At 40.5% G+C, this 23897-nt stretch overlaps 1 protein-coding gene across 1 annotated transcript in view; it reads right to left on the bottom strand.

The window, feature by feature from the left end:
* Nucleotides 1–430: 430 nt before the first annotated feature.
* LOC149454127 (lymphoid-specific helicase-like) overlaps nucleotides 431–23897 on the bottom strand; it is a 32720-nt gene continuing 9253 nt past the window's right edge. Inside the window, exons 3-21 of the mRNA XM_089687731.1 lie at nucleotides 23361–23483; nucleotides 23141–23201; nucleotides 16311–16369; nucleotides 16175–16216; nucleotides 15852–16073; nucleotides 13941–14123; nucleotides 13310–13453; nucleotides 12967–13163; nucleotides 12781–12877; nucleotides 12451–12612; nucleotides 12205–12353; nucleotides 11977–12115; nucleotides 11716–11799; nucleotides 11476–11595; nucleotides 11268–11384; nucleotides 10279–10438; nucleotides 3278–3374; nucleotides 1125–1201; nucleotides 431–790 (exon numbers count right to left, since the gene is read on the bottom strand). Coding sequence (XP_089543857.1) covers nucleotides 708–790; nucleotides 1125–1201; nucleotides 3278–3374; nucleotides 10279–10438; nucleotides 11268–11384; nucleotides 11476–11595; nucleotides 11716–11799; nucleotides 11977–12115; nucleotides 12205–12353; nucleotides 12451–12612; nucleotides 12781–12877; nucleotides 12967–13163; nucleotides 13310–13453; nucleotides 13941–14123; nucleotides 15852–16073; nucleotides 16175–16216; nucleotides 16311–16369; nucleotides 23141–23201; nucleotides 23361–23483 — 2316 coding nt within the window. The 3' untranslated portion in view covers nucleotides 431–707. The remainder of the gene's footprint in view (nucleotides 791–1124; nucleotides 1202–3277; nucleotides 3375–10278; nucleotides 10439–11267; nucleotides 11385–11475; nucleotides 11596–11715; nucleotides 11800–11976; nucleotides 12116–12204; nucleotides 12354–12450; nucleotides 12613–12780; nucleotides 12878–12966; nucleotides 13164–13309; nucleotides 13454–13940; nucleotides 14124–15851; nucleotides 16074–16174; nucleotides 16217–16310; nucleotides 16370–23140; nucleotides 23202–23360; nucleotides 23484–23897) is intronic.

The raw sequence follows: 23897 nt of genomic DNA on the forward strand, positions 1-23897 counted from the left end.
ATTTTAACAGGCCTACGTACATGCCCCAGTAAGCAAATTTTCTAGGTCCTTCATTCACTCTTAATTTATGATCTTCAAAAAAATGCTTTTAAAAGCATCAAACATGACAACTTTAGATATAGCTTCGCTAGTTGGATGCGTGCACCAAGTTTTGATAATTTATTCCATGGCCTCATCTTTTATATTTTACCAAATTTTAATATGTACTGAAATTAAAGATTGATAACCATTTAACACAAAAGCTGCCACCATTTAGCTTACATGGCGTCTTTCCCAAAACATGTTGAATTACATAACGATTTTAGCAGCTTTAACTTTTAGCATCTACAACATCTCATTTATATCTTTCCACACACCTTATCAAATAGACATCTCTCAGCTAGCAGTCAACTCCTTTCATTTTGAGGTTCAGTGCCATAAAAGCAGTGAGTTAGTATTAATTAAACTTTTATTAACAGTTTTGTAACAAAAATAGAAAAACAAACATAAAATACTTCCACAGGAAGACTGTTCATTAACATAACCTTGAAGTCAAGTAAAAGTGCAGTGAAAGGCATGGCATTTCAAAATTCTAGAAAGACATTGGTAGTTTAAAAAGAGCCTTCTCAAGTTAACCTCTACAGTGACAAGGAAGGTCTATCGCTCTCTAACCTATAGTTAAAAGCAAACAGTAGAAAGAAGTGCAGAACGAACTAGTCTGGGATACCTCAGACTGCAATTTCTTCCATGTCTTCCAGAACCATAAACGCTCCACTTTTTTCTTTGCAAGGTGGATTATTTTCCATTTGTGCTAGAAAAGAACATAAGTGTTAACCATAATACAGGATGTGTAGGGTGCCCCCTTCCTTCCCCAAACACTCAAAATGTATTGTTCCAAACACAGTGCAATATGTCACTGGGAACATGTACAATTCAGATTCTGCATGTTGCATTTAACAGTCAAGACAGCCGAGTAAACTTTATAAGCACCGATGGGGAGCACTCCTGCACTAAATGCAGCCAAAAGGCAGGCAGGTCTCAGGCAGCCTGTGCATGCCCTTTATTTTCATGTCATGAGCAAGAAGTACAAAACCTGCGTGCACATTTCTCTTTATGTATTATATTGCCTAGAAGGTTCAACTCACCAAGGAGGTCGCTTCTATCCAGTAATAATTCCAGGTCCTTATCACTCATGACTTTACCATTGGATCCTTTTACTTCCCTGAGAGCAGAGAAACAATCATCTCACAAACGAATTTTTAAAAGATGCCAGTCAACACTATACACAGCACTTGGATTATACAGCACTCAAGCAATTGCAACTCTGCAACACAACAAAATGCTCTATGCACATAAGATTGAAATGTACTCTGTCCATACTTTGCAATGGAACAGATCTGCTGCACAGCCTGTTCTATAAAGCTTAGTATACTTGTTTGGCCAAGTCCCAGGTGTCATTTTTAAAAAAGGCACAGAAAAATAAAAAAAAGTGTTAAAAAAAAATAAAAAAAAAAAAAAAAATGAATGAATGAGAAGAAACTGGGAGGTTAAAATAATTAGCATTTTCTCAGGAGCCTGCAGAGCATGGCACCTGTGATCACTGGATCGAGAGTGCAGTGTCAGGCTCCTGCAGACTCTTCCAACTGCTTTCTGCCCACGCATATATACAAGGCTACTCTCCTGCACTGAGTCAAGTACCCAATACGTGATCCAGCTCTCCCGGGTAGAGGGCACGCACCTGCCGCTCCGACTGATGTGATTAGACACAGCACAAGCTGATCAGTGGGTCCTGCCCAACAACTGACAGCTGGGACCTAGTGATTAGAGAAGATGCTGACAGGACAGAGCTCCGCTATGGGTGAAGTCTCCTCCTAGGCATTGTTCACCCATTGTCTGCTGTCTTCTGCATTCAGAGGGCCCTGCTGGAGACTGGACATGAGCAGCTGCAGAACAGGCAAGAGATTTGTCTTCTTCTTTACAAGGCGAAATAGATTAAGCTTAGAATGTGGCTGGGAGAGCAGGTTTAGAGTTAGGATTTACTTCCACTTTAAATGTGAAGGTGATGTTAAATGAGGTACAGACATCACTTTCTCTGCAGCTCCATCTCTTCTAGCAGCTGCCAACACTATCAGTCAAGACTAGGGCCCTAAACACAGGCATTGTTCAATATCTGCTGATGTTTGAAGGACCAAGTTGCTAGAGGCTTATCAACTGCCGCCCTATAGCAGATCTACTGCTACACAGTGATACGAATGCGCAAAAAACATATAATATATATTACACACACTATTTGCATTTCCGGGTAGGGGGCGTGTGTGCGAGTGCCCTACCTGCGCCAGCACTCGCGGCCGTCAATCACCAGGCCCCGCCTGGTGATTACCAACGGGGAGGAAGACTTTTGTTTACAGTCTTCCTCCCTGTCAGCTCGAGCAAACTGCTCAGCACAGCCATCCCGATCAGTGTGCTTACTGTGAAGCACATGCCCTCTAGTAAAAGAAAAAAAAAAAAAAACACCACTTCCTACACACAGTTAACACTTTGATTGGCCCTCAAATTAACCCCTTCCTGCCCAGTGTTAGTGCTGTTTTTTTTTTTAGCACTGATCACTGTATTGGCATCATTGGGGATGTCAACACCACCAAGTTAGTTCCCCCCCAGCGTCAGAATGCCCGCCACAGTCCTGCTAAAAGTCGTGGATCGCCGCCATTACTAGTAGGGGGGAATCCTAGTATCTATACCGCCATAACTTTCACGGAAACCAATTTACACATTGGGATAATATAGATCTTTTTTTTTTATAGCAAAGACCAGAATACATTTTTGCCTAAATTATGATGAAATTTAATTAAAATTTTTTTTACTGGACATGTTCAAAATTGTCAGCTTTTTTGCTTATAGCGCAAAAAACAAAAACCACACAGGCGATCAAATACCACCGAAAGAAAGCTCAATTCATAAGGGGGGGGGGGGGGGGGGTATAAGACGTAAATTTCACCTGGGTGCGGCATTGCACGACCGTGCAATTGTCAGTTAAAATAATGCAGTGCTATAGTGCAAAAAAATGGCCTGGTCAGGGAGGGGGGTAAATCCTCTGGACGGGGCAAGTGGTTAAACATTTACAGACGTTAATGGTCTGCAGACCATTAAAAAACAAAAAACAAAAAACCAACAAACTCATCCAGCTATTGCTGCCCTTCAACTTTTCCAATTACAACTGTCATCACAAAAGAGGACACACACAAAAGTCTACATCCCTTACTATTCAACATTTTATTCTAAACAGAACTTCTATTCTTACCTTTCATGATCTCGGGACTGAAGTAACTCCAGTAATTCTTTTTTATCAAGACAGCTTTTAGACTGGTTCATTCCATTGTGCCCACCTTTAAATTTATCTGGAAAACATATACACCACTTTAAGCTAAAGTAGGGCATTGCATATTCAAAACCATGAAGCGTGGCATTCTAAACATGCAAAAAACAGAAACTTAATGCTATAGCAACAGATGTACAGATCAGAGGCAGCTTGGCAAATTCAAGAGTGAACCACCTCAATCTGCAGAGTTGACATTACAGGCACACCCCCCCCCCAATTTGCTCCAACAGGGAGAACAAAAAAAAAAAAAAAAATTCCTTCCTGATCCCAAAAGGGGCAATCTGATATTTCCTGGATCAACTTTTATCTACAAATATTAGCATCCCGTTATATTCTATGTATGTAGGAAAAAATCCATGCAAAGGAATAAGGAAAATAAAAAAAAAATTCTGAGCTGACCAGAACTGGGGCTCTTACTGTGAAGAAGCCTTTCCATATTTAGAAATGGAATCTCTTTCTCCAGAGGTAGAAGTGTCCCCTTGTCCTCGGTGATAACCTTAAGGTGAACACCACAAACTTCACTATATGGACCACTTATGTGCACACACACGAAAAAAACTTTAAGAACCAAAAACGTAAGGCTACCAGGAACCCATTATCCTCCAGTGCTGTCATATTCCAGAAATGCAACCTACATGGAGTACCCAGAAATACAAGGTGTTCCGTGCAGAGAGACATGTTCAGTGATGGTTGGGTTTCAGCCCTCCTTACCTTGGCCAAGTCACATAAGTTGAAACATCAAGACTGGGTCAAGAAAACCAGAGTTAGACTTAAAAGCTAGCCATACACGTATAGATTTTCGTTCAAGAATTTTTGTTGAAAATGCGTTTGATTTTCTAACAGTTAGTGGGGTCAAATCGATGTTTGTTTTCAACAGCAGTGATGGGAAAATTCAAAGGGACAGGAAGAAAAACCTTTTAAACTAATTTTCGGCCAGCGTATGTGCTTATCGTTCAGAAATTACATTCCTTTAAAATCAAAAGAATTTTCGAACATTCACCCATTCATCAAATGTTCAAAGAATGTTCGTACGACTTTACTTATAAATATTCTCGTCTGAAAATCTACACATGTATGGCCAGCCTTACTGGTAACGGTTTCCAGGAGTCTTCCAGGACAATGAGATATGGGCACCTCCTCCAACAGGAACCGGAAACATCACCAAGTACACTTTAAAAAAGAAGTCCCTCTGCTGAACTGGTCAGTTTTTTTTTTTTATTTTAAAAACCAAAAAATAAAGACGAAAACCTGAAAAAGCTTAAAATGAAACCACAAGGGTGAGAATCTGGCTGTCCTGGAAGACTCCTGAAAACAGTTACCAGTAAGTAACTCAGGTTTTTCCAAAAAGTCTTCCAGGACAGCCCATGGAGATGATTAATAAGAACTTACCAGATTAGGGAGGGTCATTAAAAAAGTCCAAAGACCTTTACTACCCTCGCGATGACAAAAATAGCATAGATATGGTAAATCTGGTTGTATTAAATTCTCAAGAGAAAAACCGAGGTAGGGGAGCTAGCTGCAGGGAAAACCAAGTCATATCAGGAAAGTTCAACATTACACTGGACCGATTCCAAGAAAATCAATATCCATAAGGAAAAAGCCAGCTCTACTGAGGCCCTGGTCAACCAAGGACAAATAAATGCCCCTAAAGTCTGTGTAGCCAAAGAAACCGGCTAATTGAAGTTGAAGAACACCGCAGGGTAAAGACTTGACAAAGTAGAGGGAAAAAAAAAAAAGAAAAAAGGACTAGCCCCAACAGACCCTAACATAGAATAACTAGGTCTGAACTACAGTGACTTTCCACCGCCTATATCCTTGTATATGAATGTGAGAAAGCCCAGTGCCTTGAGATATACATGATCATTCAGGGGCCATGTTAAAGTGGTTCAACAACATGTCTATACTTACCTGTTATGTGCAGTGGTATTACACAGAGCAGCCCAGATTCTCCTCTTCTTGGGTCTCCTGCCGCTGCTTCTGGCCCCTCCCTCCTGTCGGGTGCCCTCACAGCAAGCAGCTTGCCATGGAGCTTGCTATGGGACATCCACTGCTCCATGACCACATTCACAAATGCAGCTGTGGCTTAGCTCCACCCCCTCTTCCCATTGGCTCGCTGGCTGTGACTAACAGTGGGAACCAATGGCTCCCGCTTCTGTCTCAGCCAATGAGAGGGAGTCCCAGGATAGCCGAGACTCAAGAGCCCACCAGTGTCCTGCCACAATAAGCCCAAACCCAAGGGGCCCCTGGTGACAGATTACAGGCTAGGTGAAAACCTAGGGACAAACAAAGCAAGTAGGTACTGCAACCCCCAGCTTACCTGTGATGTTCTGCTGGTGCCAGTAACCACCGGAGCTGCAGTTTGTATTGAAAAATCCAATATGCAGCATTAGCTCTTCCACCTATAGCATCCTAACTGCCCATGCTTGAAGGAAATGCTAGATTTAAAAAAGGGAAACCAGCCAGCCCTTCCCCAGCACCAAAAATTAGGCTTAGAACCTGAGCCTCTTCACCTGGAAATGGCTTTATCCCTACCAGGATTAATGCCTTGCATCATCTAGTCAAAGAGGAACACAGACAGACCACAAACCCAAGATGCAGCTACTGCATGAGCAGCTTCTAAAAAGTGCCCTACAGTGCATGCACCCAGACTGGGAGCCCAAGCTTGTTAAGGGGAGCTCCTTGTTAAGGGGGTATGCTACTTGCAGACATGGCCTTTGCTAGGCACAGAAGGAGAAAGAGAACCAAGTGAACCTCCTTTCAAAATGAGGAGTGGTTTTGGAGGGCAATTTAGCAGAGAATCCTACCAACTGTTCCCAGAGCAGCCAGGTAGGTAAGGTTGCAAGTGGAAAAAAAGTCTAGCCAGAAAAACCATTAGGCCTCTCTCATCCAGGTTCCAGGTGACGCATCTCCAGCCGGAGGAAACAAACTGACCAGTTCAGCAGAGGGACATCCTTTTAAAAAGTGTACTTGGTGATGGCGTTTCCTGTTGCTGTTGGAAGAGGTGCCTATATCATGGGTTTTCCTTGAAGACTTTTTTGGGAAATATCTGAAGACACATTTTTCATAGGCTTTATGGACTGATGAGGACAGTAACTCTTGACTGATCAAATGGACAGGCCTGTGGTAAATCCATAATGGGCACAGAGCTCCACTTCGACTCAGGCACCAGCAAGGTGAAGACGTGGTACTGATATGGGCTGGTATCATTAAAGATGAGCTAGTTGGACCTTTTCGGGTTTAAGATGGACACAATCAGCTCCCAAACCAACTGCCAGTTATTGGAAGACAGACACTTTCTTCAAGTGGTGGTACCAGAAAAAGTCCGCATATGTCAAGACTACCATGATATTTATGCAGGACAATGCTCCATCACATGCATCGAAATACTCCACAGCGGGCTAGCCAGTAAAGGCCTTAAAGATAGAATGACTTGGCCCCCCTCCTCACATGACCTAAACTGTATTGAGAACTTATGGGCGCTTTTTAAAACAGGAGCTTTACAGTGAAGGAAACTGTGTAGTAAAGACTTTGAACTGTACATACATACCTCCATTAAGACCTGTCATGTCCCATGCCATCATCCTGTATGATGGCAGTAACAGTTCAATAAAATTAAAAGAAAAAAAAAAAAATTAAAAAAATTGCCCCGGGGCAAATGCCAGCAAGCAAGTCCTGCACGCACTAAACGGAGATCGCACCACAGAAGGTATTGTCGCGATTGTCAGATTGAGCACAATCATTCTAGCACCAGACCACCTGTGTAACTCTAAACTGGTAATCTGTAACGGCTTTCAAAGCATTGCCTATGGAGATCTTTTTTGGTACCACAGTTTGTCACCATTCCAAGGGCATACGCAATTTAAAAAAAAAAAAAAAAAAAAAAAAAAACACGTTAGGTACAGTGCCTTGAAAAAAAAGTATTCATACCCCTTTAAAATTTTCCACATTGTCATATTACAACCAAAAACGTGAATATATTTTATTGGAATTTTATGTGATAGATCAATACAAAAATGGCACATAATTGTGAAGTGGAAAGAACGATAAAAATGGTTTAAAAATTGTTTTACAAAATATCTGAAAAGTATGGCGTGCATTCTTATTCAGCCTCCCTAAATCAATACCTTGTAGAACCAACTTTTGCTATAATTACAGCTGCAAGTCTTTTTGGCTTTACCAGCTTTGCACAGAGTGAAACTCTTGCCCATTCTTCTTTGCAAAATAGCTCAAGCTCCTTCAGATTAGATGGAGAGCGTCTGAACAGCAATTTTCAAGTCTTGTCACAGATTCTCAAATGGATTTAAGGTCTGGACTTTGACTGGGCCATTTTAACACAAATATGCTTTGATTTAAACAATTCCATTGTAGCTCTGACTGTATGTTTAGAGTGGTTCTGCTGGAAGGTAAACTTTGGCTCTAGTCTCAAGTCTTTTGCAGACTAACAGGTTTTCTTCTAAGACTGCCCTGTACTTGGCTCCATCCATCTTCCCATCAACTGACCAGCTTCCCTGTCCCTGCTGAAGAAAAGCATCCCCATGACATGATGCTGCCACCACCATGTTTCACAGTGAGGATAGGGTGTTCAGGGTGATGTGCAGTGTTAGTTTTCCGTCACACAGTCAAAAGTTAAATTTTGGTCTCATCTGACCAGAGCACCTACTTCCACGTTTGCTGTGCCCCCCCACATGGCTTCTTGCAAACTGCAAACAGGACTTCTTAGAGCTTTCTTGCCACTCTCTCATAAAGACCAGGTTTGTGGAGTGCACAACTAATACATGTCCTGTGTATCTCTGCAGCTCCTCTAGAGTTACCATGGGCCTCCTGGCTGCTTCTCTGCTTAATGCTCTCCTTGCCCGGCCTGTCAGTTTAGGTGGATGGCCATGTCTTGGTAGGTTTTTTTGGGAAATTTTTTTTTTTTACACCCTCCATTAAACTTCTCCATAACTTCATCCCTGACTTTTCTAGTGTGTTTCTTGGCCTTCATTATGCAGTTTCTTCACTATTGTTCTCCAACAAACCTCTGGAGGGCTTTACAGAATAGCTGGATTTAGTAGGTTAAAATACACACAGGTGGACTATTTACTAATTAGGTGACATTTGAAAGGAATTGGTTCCTAGATTTTAGTAAAAGGGGCTGAATACAAATCCATACCACACTGTTCAGATTTGTAAAAAACACACACACACACACACACACACACACACACACACACACTTGAGACCCATTTGCCACTTTCCTTACACTTCAGAATTACGTGCTACTTTGTGTTGGCCCATTACATAAAACCCCACTAAAATACATTTACGTTTTTGGTTAGAACATGACAAAAATGTGGAAAATGTCAAGTCACTATCTTTATATGTTACCAAAAAATTGGAATTGTATTGTGTTTGTGTTTACTAAAATTAAAAATTACTTTCCGCCAGAAAATTTGTGTTTGATAAAATGCTGTGAAAAAAACAAAAAAATTTAAAACAGGCTAGGTTCACCTTACAGCAAAAAAATAAATGCTTTTTCTTGGCAAATAAAAAAAGTGCATTTAGCATTTTGTTTTGGAGACTGAAAAGCACTGCACCAACAATCAGCAGATCGCTGGTGTCATGCAGGTCTCCCTTTGACCGGTCACTGTATCTGCATCCTAGTACAGGGAAGCCGATACTCGTTCAGGAAGACTCAATTAACTTCCACAGCACTGTGGTAGTTCACCGAGAACTACATGCTGACAGCTGCAAAGGTTGCTGGGGCGTGTAGTTCTCATTCACAGAACACACAGAAGAAGGGGGCCGGTACGTTCATAAAATTATACGTTACACCCCGAATATGGGTGTAACATGTAACGAATAGGTCAACTTCTCGTGTAAAGAGTTTGTAAACCCTCATCTTGTAAAAATCCATTCAATTGTGTACAGAAAAAAAAAAAAAAAAGTTTTTAACTTATTCTTTAAAGTGATCAAATTCTGTTCTCAGCTGCATAAGAGCTGGGGGAGGAGAAACAGCAGTACACTGAGCTTTCCACTGAACGACTCTGCATGGGGGATGTGTCAGGACAAGTCTAATCATTGGAGCTAGAGAACTGACCGCACTGTGTTCTCCTGCCTAGTGTGGTCAGCTTTGTTTTTTTAAAAGGAAAGCAAACTGATTGGAAGCAACACCAGGGATTTCACACAAAGGAAGCAAAACTAAAGGTCAGGATACTTATTCATACAAGCACATGGTACAGCAGACAAATTTTGTTTTTACATTTTTTGCACACAAAACCTAGTTTTATGCCCAAAATTAAAGCCCCGGAACATTTTCTGAAAAGCAAGAGACCTGCAGAATAATAATAATAAAAAAAAACAAACAAACCCATAAAACACACAAACATGGCTATGGTGCTAGTATTATTGATCACATTTTCACAGTGATAACTCACCTGTGTGGTGCAACCATGGCTTACAGAAACATGCTCACCCTGTGCGCATGGTAGTGTTTGGGAAGGGGGGGGGGGCTGGGGTGTGTGCAGGGAAAGGGGTTCATGTTTATTGTGGGCACATGCATAGCAATAGTGGTTACGTATACATTATATTTTTTAAACTGTATTGCCATCAAAAGAGGGTTAAAACTCCAGGTGATGGCATTGGGCAGGTGACAGGTACCCTTTATGGAGGCAATGGGGGGAGGCAATGGGAAGACCCCCCATGTCTTCCCTGCACTCCAAAGCAGCCGACAGTGCCCAGAGCGGCTTAATCCGCCGCTTCCCTGGCTGTTTGACAGCTCTCAAACTGAAAAATGATGAAGTAGTCACTTCTGGCTTTATTCAGTGTGATCTGGAACTAATTATTAGATTGTGTGGGATAGCAGGCATTGCAAGTAAACATTGTACTATATTACAAGTTCATATTTAGTTCATTTCAAAAGACAAGGGTAGGCAACTCCTTACTTTTGTGGATCACCAGCTTTTCTAGCTTTCTTTTGGCTGCTGCTCTTTCCACAATCTTTTGATCTATAGTATTTGCCGTCACAAGTCTATACACCACAACAGGTTTTGTCTGACCAATTCTGTGGCATCTGTCCTGGGCTTGAAGATCAGCTTGAGGATTCTGTGCAAGACAGGACATTTAGAAAAAAGCAAAAAGACCAAGTTCAGACCATTTGAAGGCATGAAATTCAGACATAACTAGTATCTAAGATTCCCAGCCACCATATGCAAGCATAATGCTAACAAAAACAATTACCACAATAAAGTAAATCCCTTTAACCGTACATACAATTATGACACCCACAAAGATCCAAGGCAAGCAACCTCTTGCAGCTGGTGAGCAGGGAGATATGCTACACAGCCTGTACTTATACATGCAATTTACCAGTAGTGCTGTATGCGAATGGTACCTTGGGGGGAGGGGCGGGGGTTGGGGTTTTTGGAGACTCCATCTCTCCCTAGGAGCGTAAGAAAGAGCACAAAGGAAAAACCAGAAGGGCATACATCTCTGTGGCCTAAACTTAATCCTATGCACAGAAGGGAGGGCTTATTAGCTAGCAGACCAAAGAAATGAAAAAAGCAAGGAAAGTGCCTATAACATGTTTCTGATTAAGTGACAAAGTATTGAAGCAAGAGTCATAACGGATACTGAAACTAGCATTTCAGAAAGATCCTAGTAACAAAAGCCTCCACAGTTCTAACAGGTTTCCTGTGACTGAAGTATTACAGAAACACAGATCTCTTTGACCTCTGTTTTTAGGATCTGATTGCATGAAACACTTTTCAAATAATTATGTTGCCAGTATAGATTATATAATTACTACTTGTAGTATTTACAAACGGACGGCAATTCAACCCTGCCATGGACACTAGAAAAAAGTATTAGACAAAAAAACAAAAAACAAAAAAAAAAAAAAAAAAAAACACACACACAACACGACAGCATTTACCCAGTCACTGTCATAAAGGATTACTGTATCTGCTGCTGTTAAGTTGATTCCTAGTCCCCCTGCCCGTGTGCTGACCAGAAAGATGAACACATCAGGGTCAGTATTAAACTTCTGCATCTGTGAGAAACAAAAAAGGGAAAGTTAAGGGGACATCAAAAGACACCACCAGTAGGTACGCAATATTTTAGAATACAGAGCGGAACCTTACATTTTCTTCTCTCTGTGCATATGCCATAGATCCATCCAATCTACAGAAGTTGAAATTTCTGTAATAGCAGTAATCCATTATTATGTCCAACATCATTGTCATTTGTGAGAAGATCAAAACCTAAAAAAGGAAAATAAAAAATATAAATGGAATTTAAAAAAAAAAAAAAAAAAAGCCATTTTTGTAGTATCAGTTTTTAAACAATTGCACAATCTATAGGCAAGTAAGCAGCATTAATACCTTGTGTCCTCTTTTCTTCATTTCTGGCAACATCCGATCCAAGAGCAAAAATTTCCCTGAAGTATTTATCAGTTCCTTATCAATCTGGCAAAGAAACAAAACCAAAACCTAAAATGGATTTGTGAGACTCGTATGGCAATATGTATTTTTATATTTTTCACAGAAATACACATTTAATTGCAGAAAAAAATTAAATAAAATTCAGTTAAAACACAACCTTCTTAAAAGAATGCAGAAAAACACCACCTCTTGGAAGCTTACCTTGAACTCCTGGGTTACAGGATCTAGAGGATATTCAATCAGATACGGGTGGTTACAACATTTTCTCAGTAACATCATGATATTCCTCATTTTAAGGTTCACTTCTGCATTCCCTGGCAAATTAACTTCTATCACAGGCCTGAAGATGACAGATAATTTAGTGCACACAAACATCTACAGCTGTAAAAATGGTTGCCAATGAAAGGCAAGAGCTACATAGCAAAATACCTTTCTTTCTCAGCTTCCTGCTGTTTGAGCATGCAACTTATAAACTTTTCAAGTCCATCCGGAGTATCTTTATCTAGCTCACTATAATTCACCACTTTACGACTTCTTCTTTTTCCTCTTCCTTTAGATATTTGTACTGGCTCTGTAGACTATAGAATATAATAAAACATTAAAATAAACACCTAAAATTTTCCAAGGCAGAAGTGAAAGAGGCAGAACAAAATCAAAATACAGCTTAGTGACTACCTTGTCCTGTCCCAGAGTTTTTTCAATAGTCCGATTTACTATGGCTGTGTAAAACTCCTCTTGTTTCTTTGTTAAAGGCGCATAGACAATAACTTCTCGCTTTGGGGGAACCTCCAATGCTACATCAGTTTTCAGTCTCCTTAACAGGAAAGGTGTTAAAATCTAAAAAGCAAAAAAAAAAAAAAAAAAAAAAAAAAAAAAAAGGAAATATAGTTTGGTTGTTCTGGAACACCAGGGATCAATGAAATGGCACATTAAGAAAAAAAAAGCAAAAAAAAAAACAAATGCAAAAAAAGCCTGCCCAGTTCAATAGTTAAGATATGGCATTACCTGGTGCAGCATATGTAAAATGTTCTGTTCACGTTCACTGGCCACAATGTCTTCAGCATTCTGTGAGATACCAGTTATATCAAACCAGGATTCAAAGCTTTAGAAAATGGATGAAAATTAAGTGTGAGAAAGCAAGCCAGCACAAACGGCCACTACGCCAAATTCAAGCAGTCACAATTTCATTACCTTCTTAAATCATCAAAAACATCTGGTAGCAGGAAGTTCAAAAGAGACCACAGCTCTGCAAGGTTGTTCTGTAGTGGTGTCCCAGTGAGGAGCAGCTTATTGTCAGACCGAAATTGCTTTAATTCTCTTATAAGTCGACAGTTCATGTTTTTAATCCTATGCCCTTCATCTAGGATCATGTATTTCCAAGACCTATGCTGTAGAATTCACAACAAAAAAATAGGAGTAAGGAGAGACACACACACACACACACACACACACAAAAAACCAAAAAAAAAAAAAACTTGTATACCCCCCCCCTTTTTTTTTTTAATAAAAAGTAAATATCCGCACATTACAGTACCTGCAAGACCTGACGATCCCTCATGGCAATCTCAAAAGAAGTGATAACCACAGGGTAAATCTGCAAAGCCACGTCTCGTTTATTAATTTTTTGGGCCAAATTACGACGTTCTTGTTGGTTACCATGGTAAAGCAGAACAGGAATCTGCAACACATTACATATACTTGTAAGTGGAAAAAAAAATTAAAAACTATGGAAAGAAAGAAAGAAAAAAGAAGAAAGAAAAAAGAAGAAGTCCTGTCCGATTCCTGAGCAGTGCGGTCTGGTTCAGGTGCAGATTACAGGCTCATTGACTTCTACGGGAACCGCTTCTGAATCGCACATCATGAGTTTATGAACATGATTTCAGGCCAGTTTTCTCACCTGATATTAATGTAAACCTAACCTGAACCACTATCAATTAGCTGTGAAAAACAGACCAATTTGCACTGCCCATGTGTGAATCCACACTTTACAGTATTGTAGATTTAACTTTTATGCCCATTATAGGCACCCCAGAGGTCTTCCAAAAATAAATGAAAAAAAGTACACCGTGCACATATCTACAAGTACACTTTTGAACTGGGAAAAGAAACTAAGCATGCGCAATTACACAAACTCCATATAGTTCAATACAGATTAAAATAACTACCTCAGGAGAGAAACGTTTAAACTCAGATATCCAGTTAGGAAGAGTAGATAAAGGGCCACAAACTAAGAACGGTCCAGGTACACCTCTTTCAATCATCATCGCTATAGTAGCAATACATTGGACAGTCTTCCCCAAGCCCATTTCATCAGCCAATATGCCATTAATTCCATTCTCCCACAGCATCTGTTAAATGGAAGGGGTGGGGACAAAAAAAAAAAAAAAGTTTACTACAGAAAATCAAAGAATATGTAAACCCAAACATTTGATATTCCTGAAATGCACCTGCTGTACAATGTACTTGTATGAAAAAAGTATCCTGTTCTTTTGTATTGCTTTTCTTTGTGTGAAATCCATGGTGTTCCTGCCGGTCCCTCTGCTCTATTAAAAAACTGACCACACTGGGCAAGAGCAGTGTGTGGTCAGCCTGTTCTCCAGGGATTAGCCTTGTCCTGACACTCCTCTACTCAGCCATTCACTGGCAAGATCAGATCAGTGTACTGCTGTTCCTTCGCCCCCAGCTCTTATGCAGCTAACAGAAAATTTTTTTTGTTTGTTTTGTGAACTAAAAGTAAGAAATGCATATCTATATACAGCTGAATAGGTTGTAACCCTCATGTAAAAAACAGTCACACACACAAAAAGGATAAGTTCACCTTTTGTTACATGTTACGCCCATATTCAGTGTGTAACATATGTTACAAACAGACCTGCACCCACACCTCCCCCTTTGAGAGAATAGTATGTTTTTATAATCGTTACATAAATGTTTGGCCTTTCATTTCCATTTAAACTGAATAGGTGTACAAGGGTTTACAATCACTAATCTGTTACTACTGAAGCAATAAAAGCCAAGAGATACTCCAGGCAAAACAGATTTTTGGTAACATATGTGCCACAGGCTAGCCTGGCTGTCCCACAAATCCCCATGGTCACTGGTAACACAGTTAGCTGAACTGATGTTTTTTGCCATACCATAGAATTAGAAAAAAAACAAAACAAACAATCTGAAGCTTAGATACTCGTACTTTGATAGACATATGCAGACTGTTCTTATATCAGATGCCAATTAAGCCAAAATATGAAAGGGAAAAAAAAAAAAAAAAAAAAAACCACACACGGCAGAAAAAGCCTTAGTCCATAGTCTGCCATTTTTTTTGGTTACCTTTTTTGTCTGAGCATAGATGTATGCTTGTCCCAAGCATGTCTGAAGCCATTTACCCTTGACTGGCTTAATACCTCTGCTGGGAGTTTATTCCAAGCATTAACTACTCTCTTTTTCAATAAAATATTCATAAGCAAATCGCTCCACATTAAATTTGCAAAACAAGGCATGTGGTCAGTAGCTCCACTAAAATATCTGTCAAAATAAAAAATGGGGTATATAATTGATATTGTATTCCATTGATCGCAATGCTTCAAAAAAGGCCAACAAATTTGCAACAAGTAGCTTACTCCACCATTTTGAAGCTTACCAACAATCCAAAATGCTGCATGTTTGGTGCATTGCCCTACATATTCTAAAACAAACAAACAAACAAAACAAAAACACACACCACCGGAAGTTGAACCATTTTCTCCTTGCAATGCAAAGCTTCAGGGGGATAGAAAAGTGTGGCGTTAAGCTTTAAATTTAACTTTTTCACATGGATGTCACTTTTCTCTAAAATATATCACCTGCCTTTTGTTGGTGTTAACAATTTGTTCAGGGTACCAGTTAAAGGAGAGCAGAAAATGGAGCCATTCACGGTGGGGAAAAACCCTCATGAAAAATACAAACTTACACAAATAAGTGCAATTCTATACCTATACAGCATTTAGGTACATGTACTGACCATATTAAATATTTAATGTGATAGGATAATTCTAAAATGCATGCAGCTTCATGAAATTCCTTTATCCAAGTTAACATACCCTGAGCCACTCCATGCCTTCCACCTGGTACCAGCGCATCACACCTCCAACAAAATATTTTGGCTGCTGAAAAGGAACTGGCTGGCCATTTACTTTCCTCACTGGGTCCAGCATATGCTTAGCGCTATGCCTCACAGCTTGAGACAGGCGATCTTTAATTACTGTGTTAGAATCTCCCATCTGCTCAATCTCTTCAGATGTTAGTTTACAGGAAGAATCATTCTTAAAAAAAAAAAAAAAAAAAAAAATTAAATATGAGGGGAACTATTAAAAACAAAAACATCTATTAAAATGATATAACTGAACAATTTATTCACACATACCTCAGAATCATGCTTGGATCTTTTGGAGGCAGTTATAATATCCTTAAAAAAAGAAAGAAAAAAAAAAGTGAGATTTAAAGTCAGATTCGAATTTAATATTTTGTAGTGCTGTAATTCTTGCTAAAAATGCTCTTACTTCTTTTGACATGACATCTGAGATACTATAGCTTTCACGCTGTCTTTTCTTTGATTGAGCTACAGGAACAAGCAAAAAGCACCCCTTAATTTCCAAAAACACAACAAACAAAAAACAAAAACAACAAACCACACACACCACACTCACTGTTTTGCCAGAAGTTTCATTTTTTGGCTAATAAAAAATAAAATAAATATGTAAACACATCTTATATTCACACGGTGGGTTTGATTCACTAAATGAGTAGAACATGTTTTATAAACAGATTTTTTTACAAATACACAGTATTTTTGCTTTGCTGGATCTGGATGATTAAGTCAACACAAGTTCACTTCATTGACAGTCTAAGTTCACAATGCAAAGTGAAAATTTTCCCTCACTTTAGAGTGAACACTTCATCAACAGTGCCTTGAAAGTAATCATACCCCTTGAAACTTTCCACATTTTGTCATGTTACAACCAAAAACAAAATTTTATGTGATAGACCACCACAAAGTGGAACATAATTCTGAAGTGGAAGGAAAATAACGGTTTTCAGAATTGTTTTTATAAATGAATATCTGAGTGTGGCATGCATTTGTATTCAGCCCCCTTTACTTCAAATACACCCCCCCCCCCAACTAAAATCCAGCAGAACCAATTGCCTTCAGAAGTCACCTAATTAGTAAATAGAGTGCACCTGTGTGTAATTTACCCGCTTTAGCTATAGAGTCGGTGCTCAAACAGTGATGTTCAGCCTGGATCTGCTGCTTGATCCCTGCCTTAATCCCAAATCTTCCTCTACCTGTGTAGATTTACACAGGTAAAGGAAATGATGCAATCTTCTCTCCCTGGGCACATTCTGTTCCAGAGAGAAGAAAGCAGTATGCGAGTAAAGGCACCACACACAGATCACATTTAAGCCCCTGATAGCCCCCCCAGTTAGCCCCCTTCACTCTCTACCCTGTCACCAGTATCATAGTACAGTGTACAAATTTTTTTACTGATCAGTGTATTAGTGTCACCGGTGACTTCAGATAGCGTTGGTGTCCGTTACCGTCCATCCCAGATAGCGTTAGATTGCCGCCACTACCTCAGTTATCACATTTAATCCTTTGATTGCCAGAACACTCCTGTACACAAACCTCCATTGCTAGTATAGTGTCTGAACAGACCAGCAACTTTGATCAGAACTATACTGGCATTCACAATAATAAAGTGTCCCCAAAAACGCAGTGTTGGTAGATGAGACATGGCATCTGCCAGCACCTGCGTTTAACCCCTGCACTTAGAACCCCCCCCCCCCCCTTTCATCCACGAAAAGTGCAGTGTAAGTAGAACACTGTCACTTGATACATTGCACACAAAACCGCAGTGTTCGCAGAATCAGGCCTGATCTCCGCTAGCACTTGCAGGTAAATTTTGTTGTTGTGGTTCAAGCAGTCCAATAGCCAAGTACTCTTTTTCCCATGAGCCACAATAGGTACCTATAAATTTAGTGGCCAAAATGTCCAAGAAAAGGTACTCTAGTGAAGAGGCCTACAGGATTCCGACCATGTCAGGTGAAAGCCTCATTGACAGAATCTGCCTCAGAATACGAGCCTGTAGACAGCAGCAGCACCTGACAGATAGCAGGGACCTCTACTCCATTGTCTGAACTAAGGTCAGGTGTACCCAACCCAGTTCCCAGGCTGCTAAAGTGGTACAATTTCATGATGATGATTCTCATACGCAGCAGAGTACCAGTACTAGTGCCGCTCTACCTTTCGGTGAACTGGTAAGCACCAACGGCCTAGTACATACTGGTCTTATACATACCAACACTGCAGTATCACTTGGGGATGTGGCAAGTCCTATAAGTGTAGTATATGTTGGTCCTGCAGCCGCCAGAATTTGAACACAGGCCCATAGTGTCCTTCTGGATGTGCTTGCAAATCCTGATTAGCAGCCCACAAATGCGACAGCACTCGTACTTCCCCCATTCACTGCCCAAACCTGGAATTCAGGTGGAAACAGCAAATTTACCTACTCCTTGATTTTTTGGAGCCGCTTTTCTTCACGGAAGATCTGTATACATGGATTGTGGATCAAAGCATTTATATATACACACACAAACCAATTTATCAGGGGGCCAAGGAGAGAGTCTAAGACCCCAGATTTCTGGAGAGGTGGAGAGGTTTAAAGCAGGGTTAGGTTATAAAAAAAAAAAAACCCAAGCTTTGAACATCTCATGGAGCACTGATCAATGCATCCAAAAATTGAAAAAGGAAAAAAAAAAAAAAAAAAAAAAAAAAAGGAGTATGGCACAACTGCAAACCTACCAAGACATGGCCGCCCACCTAAACTGACAGTCCAGGTAAGGAGATCATTCAATCAGAGAAGCAGCAAAGAGGCCCATGGTAACTCTGGAAGAGCTGCAGAGGTCCACAGCTCAGGTGGGAGAATCTGTCCACAGGACAACTATTAGTTGTGCACTCCACAAATCTGGCCTTTATAGAAGAGTGGCAATAAGAAAGCCATTGTTGAAAGAAAGAAGTAAGAAGTCCCGTTTGCAGAAAGCCATGTGGGGGGACACAGCAAACATGGAAGAAGGTGCTCTGGTCAGTTTTTTGCCACACAGAGTTTTGCTTCTAGGCCAAAGTTAAAATTTTGGTCTCACTGAACACTGCACATCACCCAGAACACACCATCCCCATGGTGGTGGCAGCATCATTTTGTGGGGATGCTTTTTGTCAGACACATGGAAGCTGGTCAGAGTTGATGGGAAGATGCATGGAGCCAAATACAGTGCAATCTTAGAAGATTGCCTAAAAAGAGTCTGCAAAAGACTTCAGGATTGGGGCAGAGGTTCATCTTCCAGAAGGACAACAACCCTAAGACAGAGCTACAATGGAATGTTTTAGAGCAAAGCATAGTCATGTGTAAGAATGGCCCAGTCAATGTCCAGACCTAAACCCAATTGAGGAGCTGTGGCAAGACTTAAACTGCTGTTGAGATGCTCTCCATCCAATCTGACAGTTTGCAAAGAAGAATGAGCACAAATGTCACTATAGATGTGCAAAACTGGTAGAGACATACCCAAAAAGACTTGAAGCGGTAATTGCAGAGTACAAAGTACTGATTTGGGGGGGCTGAGTACAAATGCACACCACACTTTCCCAATATTTGTAAAAAAGTTTGAAAACCATTTATCATTTTCCTTCCACTTCAAATTATGTGCCACATTGTGTTGGTCTATCACAGAAAATAAAGTTATATTTTTGGTTGTAACATGACAAAATATGGAAAATTTCAAAGGGTATGAATACTTTTTCAAGGCACGGTAAATGAGGTGCAGGCAAAACATGATGATTTTAGTACTCAACAAGGTCCTTTGATTTGAGGTGAACAGCAAGTTTTAAACTTTGGGTTATACTGCTGCCTACAGGAATGGACACTGGCAAAGAAACTAGGCTAGCTCAGAATAACTAGTCCCACTATGCCTCAGTTTTGTAACAAAACCGTGGTAAGAGCATGATCATACACAGGTAGGACTTCATCCTTCAATGGACTCCAAGAAAAGGATTTCACAGAGTACAAAAATCCTATTTCTGTTTCAGAGAGACAAAGATGTTTTACACCTTTGTGCTGTCCAAAAGCAGTTTGAGGTGTGGGAAACAAAGGAAATGTCCATAAAAACATCAACAGAATTGGGTACAAGCCTGCAGCCTTAAGAACCCGATGCCCAAAGCTGGCATGAGATGAAGGATGAAACTTATATTTGATAGACTTCGATAGCATGTTGTCAAGTAGCAGAGCCAATACCAGATTTTAGGCTTGGATGATGGTCTGCCTACAGCTACAGAGGTTGAGCTCTAGAAAATGTATATTATATAGGGCACTTGTTAGTCTGCCTAGACCACCTAGAGATGGTGGAATAAGAGGGGGAAAAAAAAAAAAAAAAAAAAAAAAAAAAAAAAGGGAAGGTCCACCTGGGATGAAACAAAACCAAAACCTAAAGTCTGGCTTTAAGATACTCAGCCTAAACTGCAGGGATGAAGAACAAGGTCCTGGGTGAGGTGAGAAACTACCTTAGCCAGAAAGTTCTGGGCCAGGCTGTCACACTGCAATGAATTTTCCAGAAAAATACAGTGGTTGCAGACTGAAAAAGAAAAAAAGGTAAATCTTTAATGACATTAAAGTGTAAGTAAACCCACTTTTGAATCTTTTACCTACAGGTAGGTAAGCTTACCTGTAGGTGAAATGAATATTTGCTGAAATGTGCATCGTTTAAAAGATATTCACCCTTTACGACAGCCGGCACATAAGCACTGAAGGAATGGCATACCCGTGCCGATCCTCCAGAGCACCGTGCTGTGGTGTCATTGCTGCTCAGCTAGTCAGACTGGCCGGAGCTAGCGAACCCATAAAAAGGAACACCAGGTGAAGATGGAAGCCCTGTCAGCGTTGACAGCTCGCCGATGGAGGGCTTAGTTTTAAGGAAAGCCCTTTAGAATGTGCTAGTATGTGATTCATCCTAGCACGTTCTGACATTACCTTGCAGGGCATTTAAATATTTTTTTAAAGTTGCAGTTTACTACAGCTTTAGGGTCTCATGAAAAACTGGCATATAAAAAATGAGCAACCTTTTTATGCCTCCAGTGTTACATTATGCAAGCACATATGGCATTTGAGCGTAAATGCATTTTACTGGACATTTTCATTTACACCTGGGTTTTCCAGCTCAAAAGCTCCTCTCAGAATGTGTCTTTGCTGCATTTTTTTCTTCTGTCTATAAATGCTCCTCTTCAAATACATCCACAAACACCTGTGTGCACACGCATGGGCGCCTAGGCCAACACAGGTACACACACACACACACACACACACACACACACACACTTTTGCAGAAGAAGGCTGCCATTTGAGACAAACTCACCCCACATGGCTACAAGAAAACAACCTTGCGGGCGAGACGTGAAAGGTCTGTGATGGGTTTAAAAAGGAAGTTTCCGAAGAGCAGAAGAAAACAGGACTCACATTTTACAGAGTCACGGGGTAACTAAAAAGGGAGCATTACATGAAGTCCCCCTGTACAGAAGGTCTTAAAGTATGGGAAAGCAATCTCTGAAACAGACCCAGCGGAAGCAAAGAGAATTAGTCCAATGAAGAAACTCCTGGGGTAGAAACCAAGACTAACAAGTGAGGTCTTCCATGTGCAATGAGAGTCCTTGCAGAAGTAGACTGCCTAGCTTTTAGCATGTAGGAATGAGATTCAGATGGCCTTGTCCCTCAGAACATTGGTTTCAACAGCCCTGCTATTAACGCTAGCAACCATAAGGCAGGACAGCAGTTTGGTGAAACATAAGATGTGGCACTGCCTACATAGTGTTTGTCTTTATAAAGTCAGCTGTCTGGGCCAGTAAGAAGCAATAAGGAACAATTCACATGAAGGGACCACTACTCCTGGACTCAGGGGCTCCTGGTGAGAAGTCAGCATGCCAAACATCTACACCTGTAATGTGCTGGTCTGACAAGGCTGGAACATCAAATTCTACCAAGAATAGGATCTGATCTGCACCTCTCCAGTAGGACTGGTCCAAAGCTGCAGACAGCCGAATTTCCTGAAGTTCCAGAAAGCAAACTGGAAGAGGAGGCTCAGCGATCACAGGCAAGTGGCCGACATTAGCTGTGGGAGCTGACAACCACCCATTGCTTCCAAAGGAGCTTCCTCCTGCAGCCAAATGCTGTGTAGCCAAGTGTATTCGTAGGTATGAATGTACCCCTAATTTTCCTGCTTTAAAAAAGCAGGTTTAGCAATCCTTACATACCTTTGGAGTATGCAGAGAATTTTATTTTATATAAAAAGCAGCTAAATTTACCACAACTAAAAAGTGCAGGTAAAACACTGAATGGCACCCCTGAAAAATTACATGCATTTACAATATTTGCATATAGAGCAGTGTCATCTGTTAGAGTTAGTGAATAGCCAGATTAAAGAAGACCCCTGACCATTAGGGGGGGAAAAAAAAAAAAAAAAAAGAAGAAGAAGGGGGAGGGCTTGTTAAACACCCCAGGAGATGCTGTGCATATAGCACTTGTCGCCATCTAAAGCCTGTGCAGGGATTGCCAAGATGTGGTGTTGAATATCTAGCCCCACCCACCAAGCTGACAACACTGATCAACAGCTCAGGAGGAAAGGAGGCATGACAAGCAATGTACACAAAGCCCAGACAGCTCATAACCTGCTCTCCTCCCAAGATGCCAGACAGATTCATTCATCGGTCTCCTCATCTCTGCAGTTTAGTTTACAGAGTCCAGACCTATAGTCTGCCATTCAGGGGTAAGAGTGGAAACAACGGTCATGTTATGTTGTGAATGAATGATGGCGGTTGGAGAATTGGACTCATTTACAAAAACACAAGCTGATAACAGCACAAGCCAGATAGTACACTGAGCTACTTGACAAGTGTAGTAGCATGTGTTTTTGTGAACGAGGGCCCTTTTCTCCAGCTGCAATAATTCACAACACAAAACCTGTCAGTTTTCATTTCCTTGAACAGTTTGCAGATCCAGATTCTGTACTAATAAGGGGAGATGAAGCGACAATGCTACAGAATGCAGAGGGGGCAAGGCTCAGTGGTTGCTGTATGGGGACGGCTATATTAGGATTCAGGAGGGAGCTAGAGCCAGCTATGACATTTACTTTTTTACTTCCAGTGCTCAGATTTTAATGGGAAATGCTATAAACAAATATCAATAAATATCTTTTGCACTGTATTAAATAGGACCATTTAATATTAATTGGCAGACGGCAAGGAAACTTCAGTGCCATGCAAGTTAGGCATTTAAAGTTTTTATAAAAATGAAACCAGTGTCTACCTGTGTGGTTTTCTGCTTTTTCTTTTCATGTTTTTCTTTCCTTTTAATCTCCTAAAAAAAAAAAAAAAAAAAAAAAATATATGAATAAGGTACACTGTTAAACTTTCAGCTTTGACTTGTGTTCTCTACAGAACACACCTAGGCAGCACAGAATAACAGGTCTGTTTTTCTGTGCATTAACAGTGCATTTTGTACACGAATATAACTTACCTCCAGCTGTTGCTGTTCCATTTTAGTTAAAAGGAACTTGGAATAAATGTTACTTTTCTCAAGCAAATGCTGGAGCCTTTTATACCGCATTTCATTAGAGTCTCTTTCCCAAGACATCTGAGCCTACAAGAAGAATTAGAAAAAGGAATCTCAGAAAAAGAATGGTTTTGTACATGTTTGGCAAGTTCAATGGGGGTACACATCTTACTCTGCAGTACTGTACATGTCCTGCCTTTAAAAACCTGGACAGGGCAGAATCACTGCATCTCTGGTCTATATCCTTTCAGTCTGTACCAAGCAATACATAAACTCGTTCTATCAATATCTTTGTGAGGTTTCCAGAACTGGACAGTATTCTACATGGAGGACTAAAGCCTCACACATGAGGAAAACATCAGACAAATGATAGGTTTTTTTACATACTTGTCACATACCGAAAAATGAATAAGTTAGTTACAAAAATTTTTTTAAGACAGAATACAACTTCCCATGATGCAAGGTATGTTTCCGAGCATGCGCAATCTTGGGTCACTACTT

The sequence above is a fragment of the Staurois parvus genome, unplaced genomic scaffold, assembly GCF_062004578.1.
Source record: "Staurois parvus isolate SC_StPar_1 unplaced genomic scaffold, SC_StPar_1.0 ptg000437l, whole genome shotgun sequence".
NCBI lineage: Eukaryota > Metazoa > Chordata > Amphibia > Anura > Ranidae > Staurois > Staurois parvus.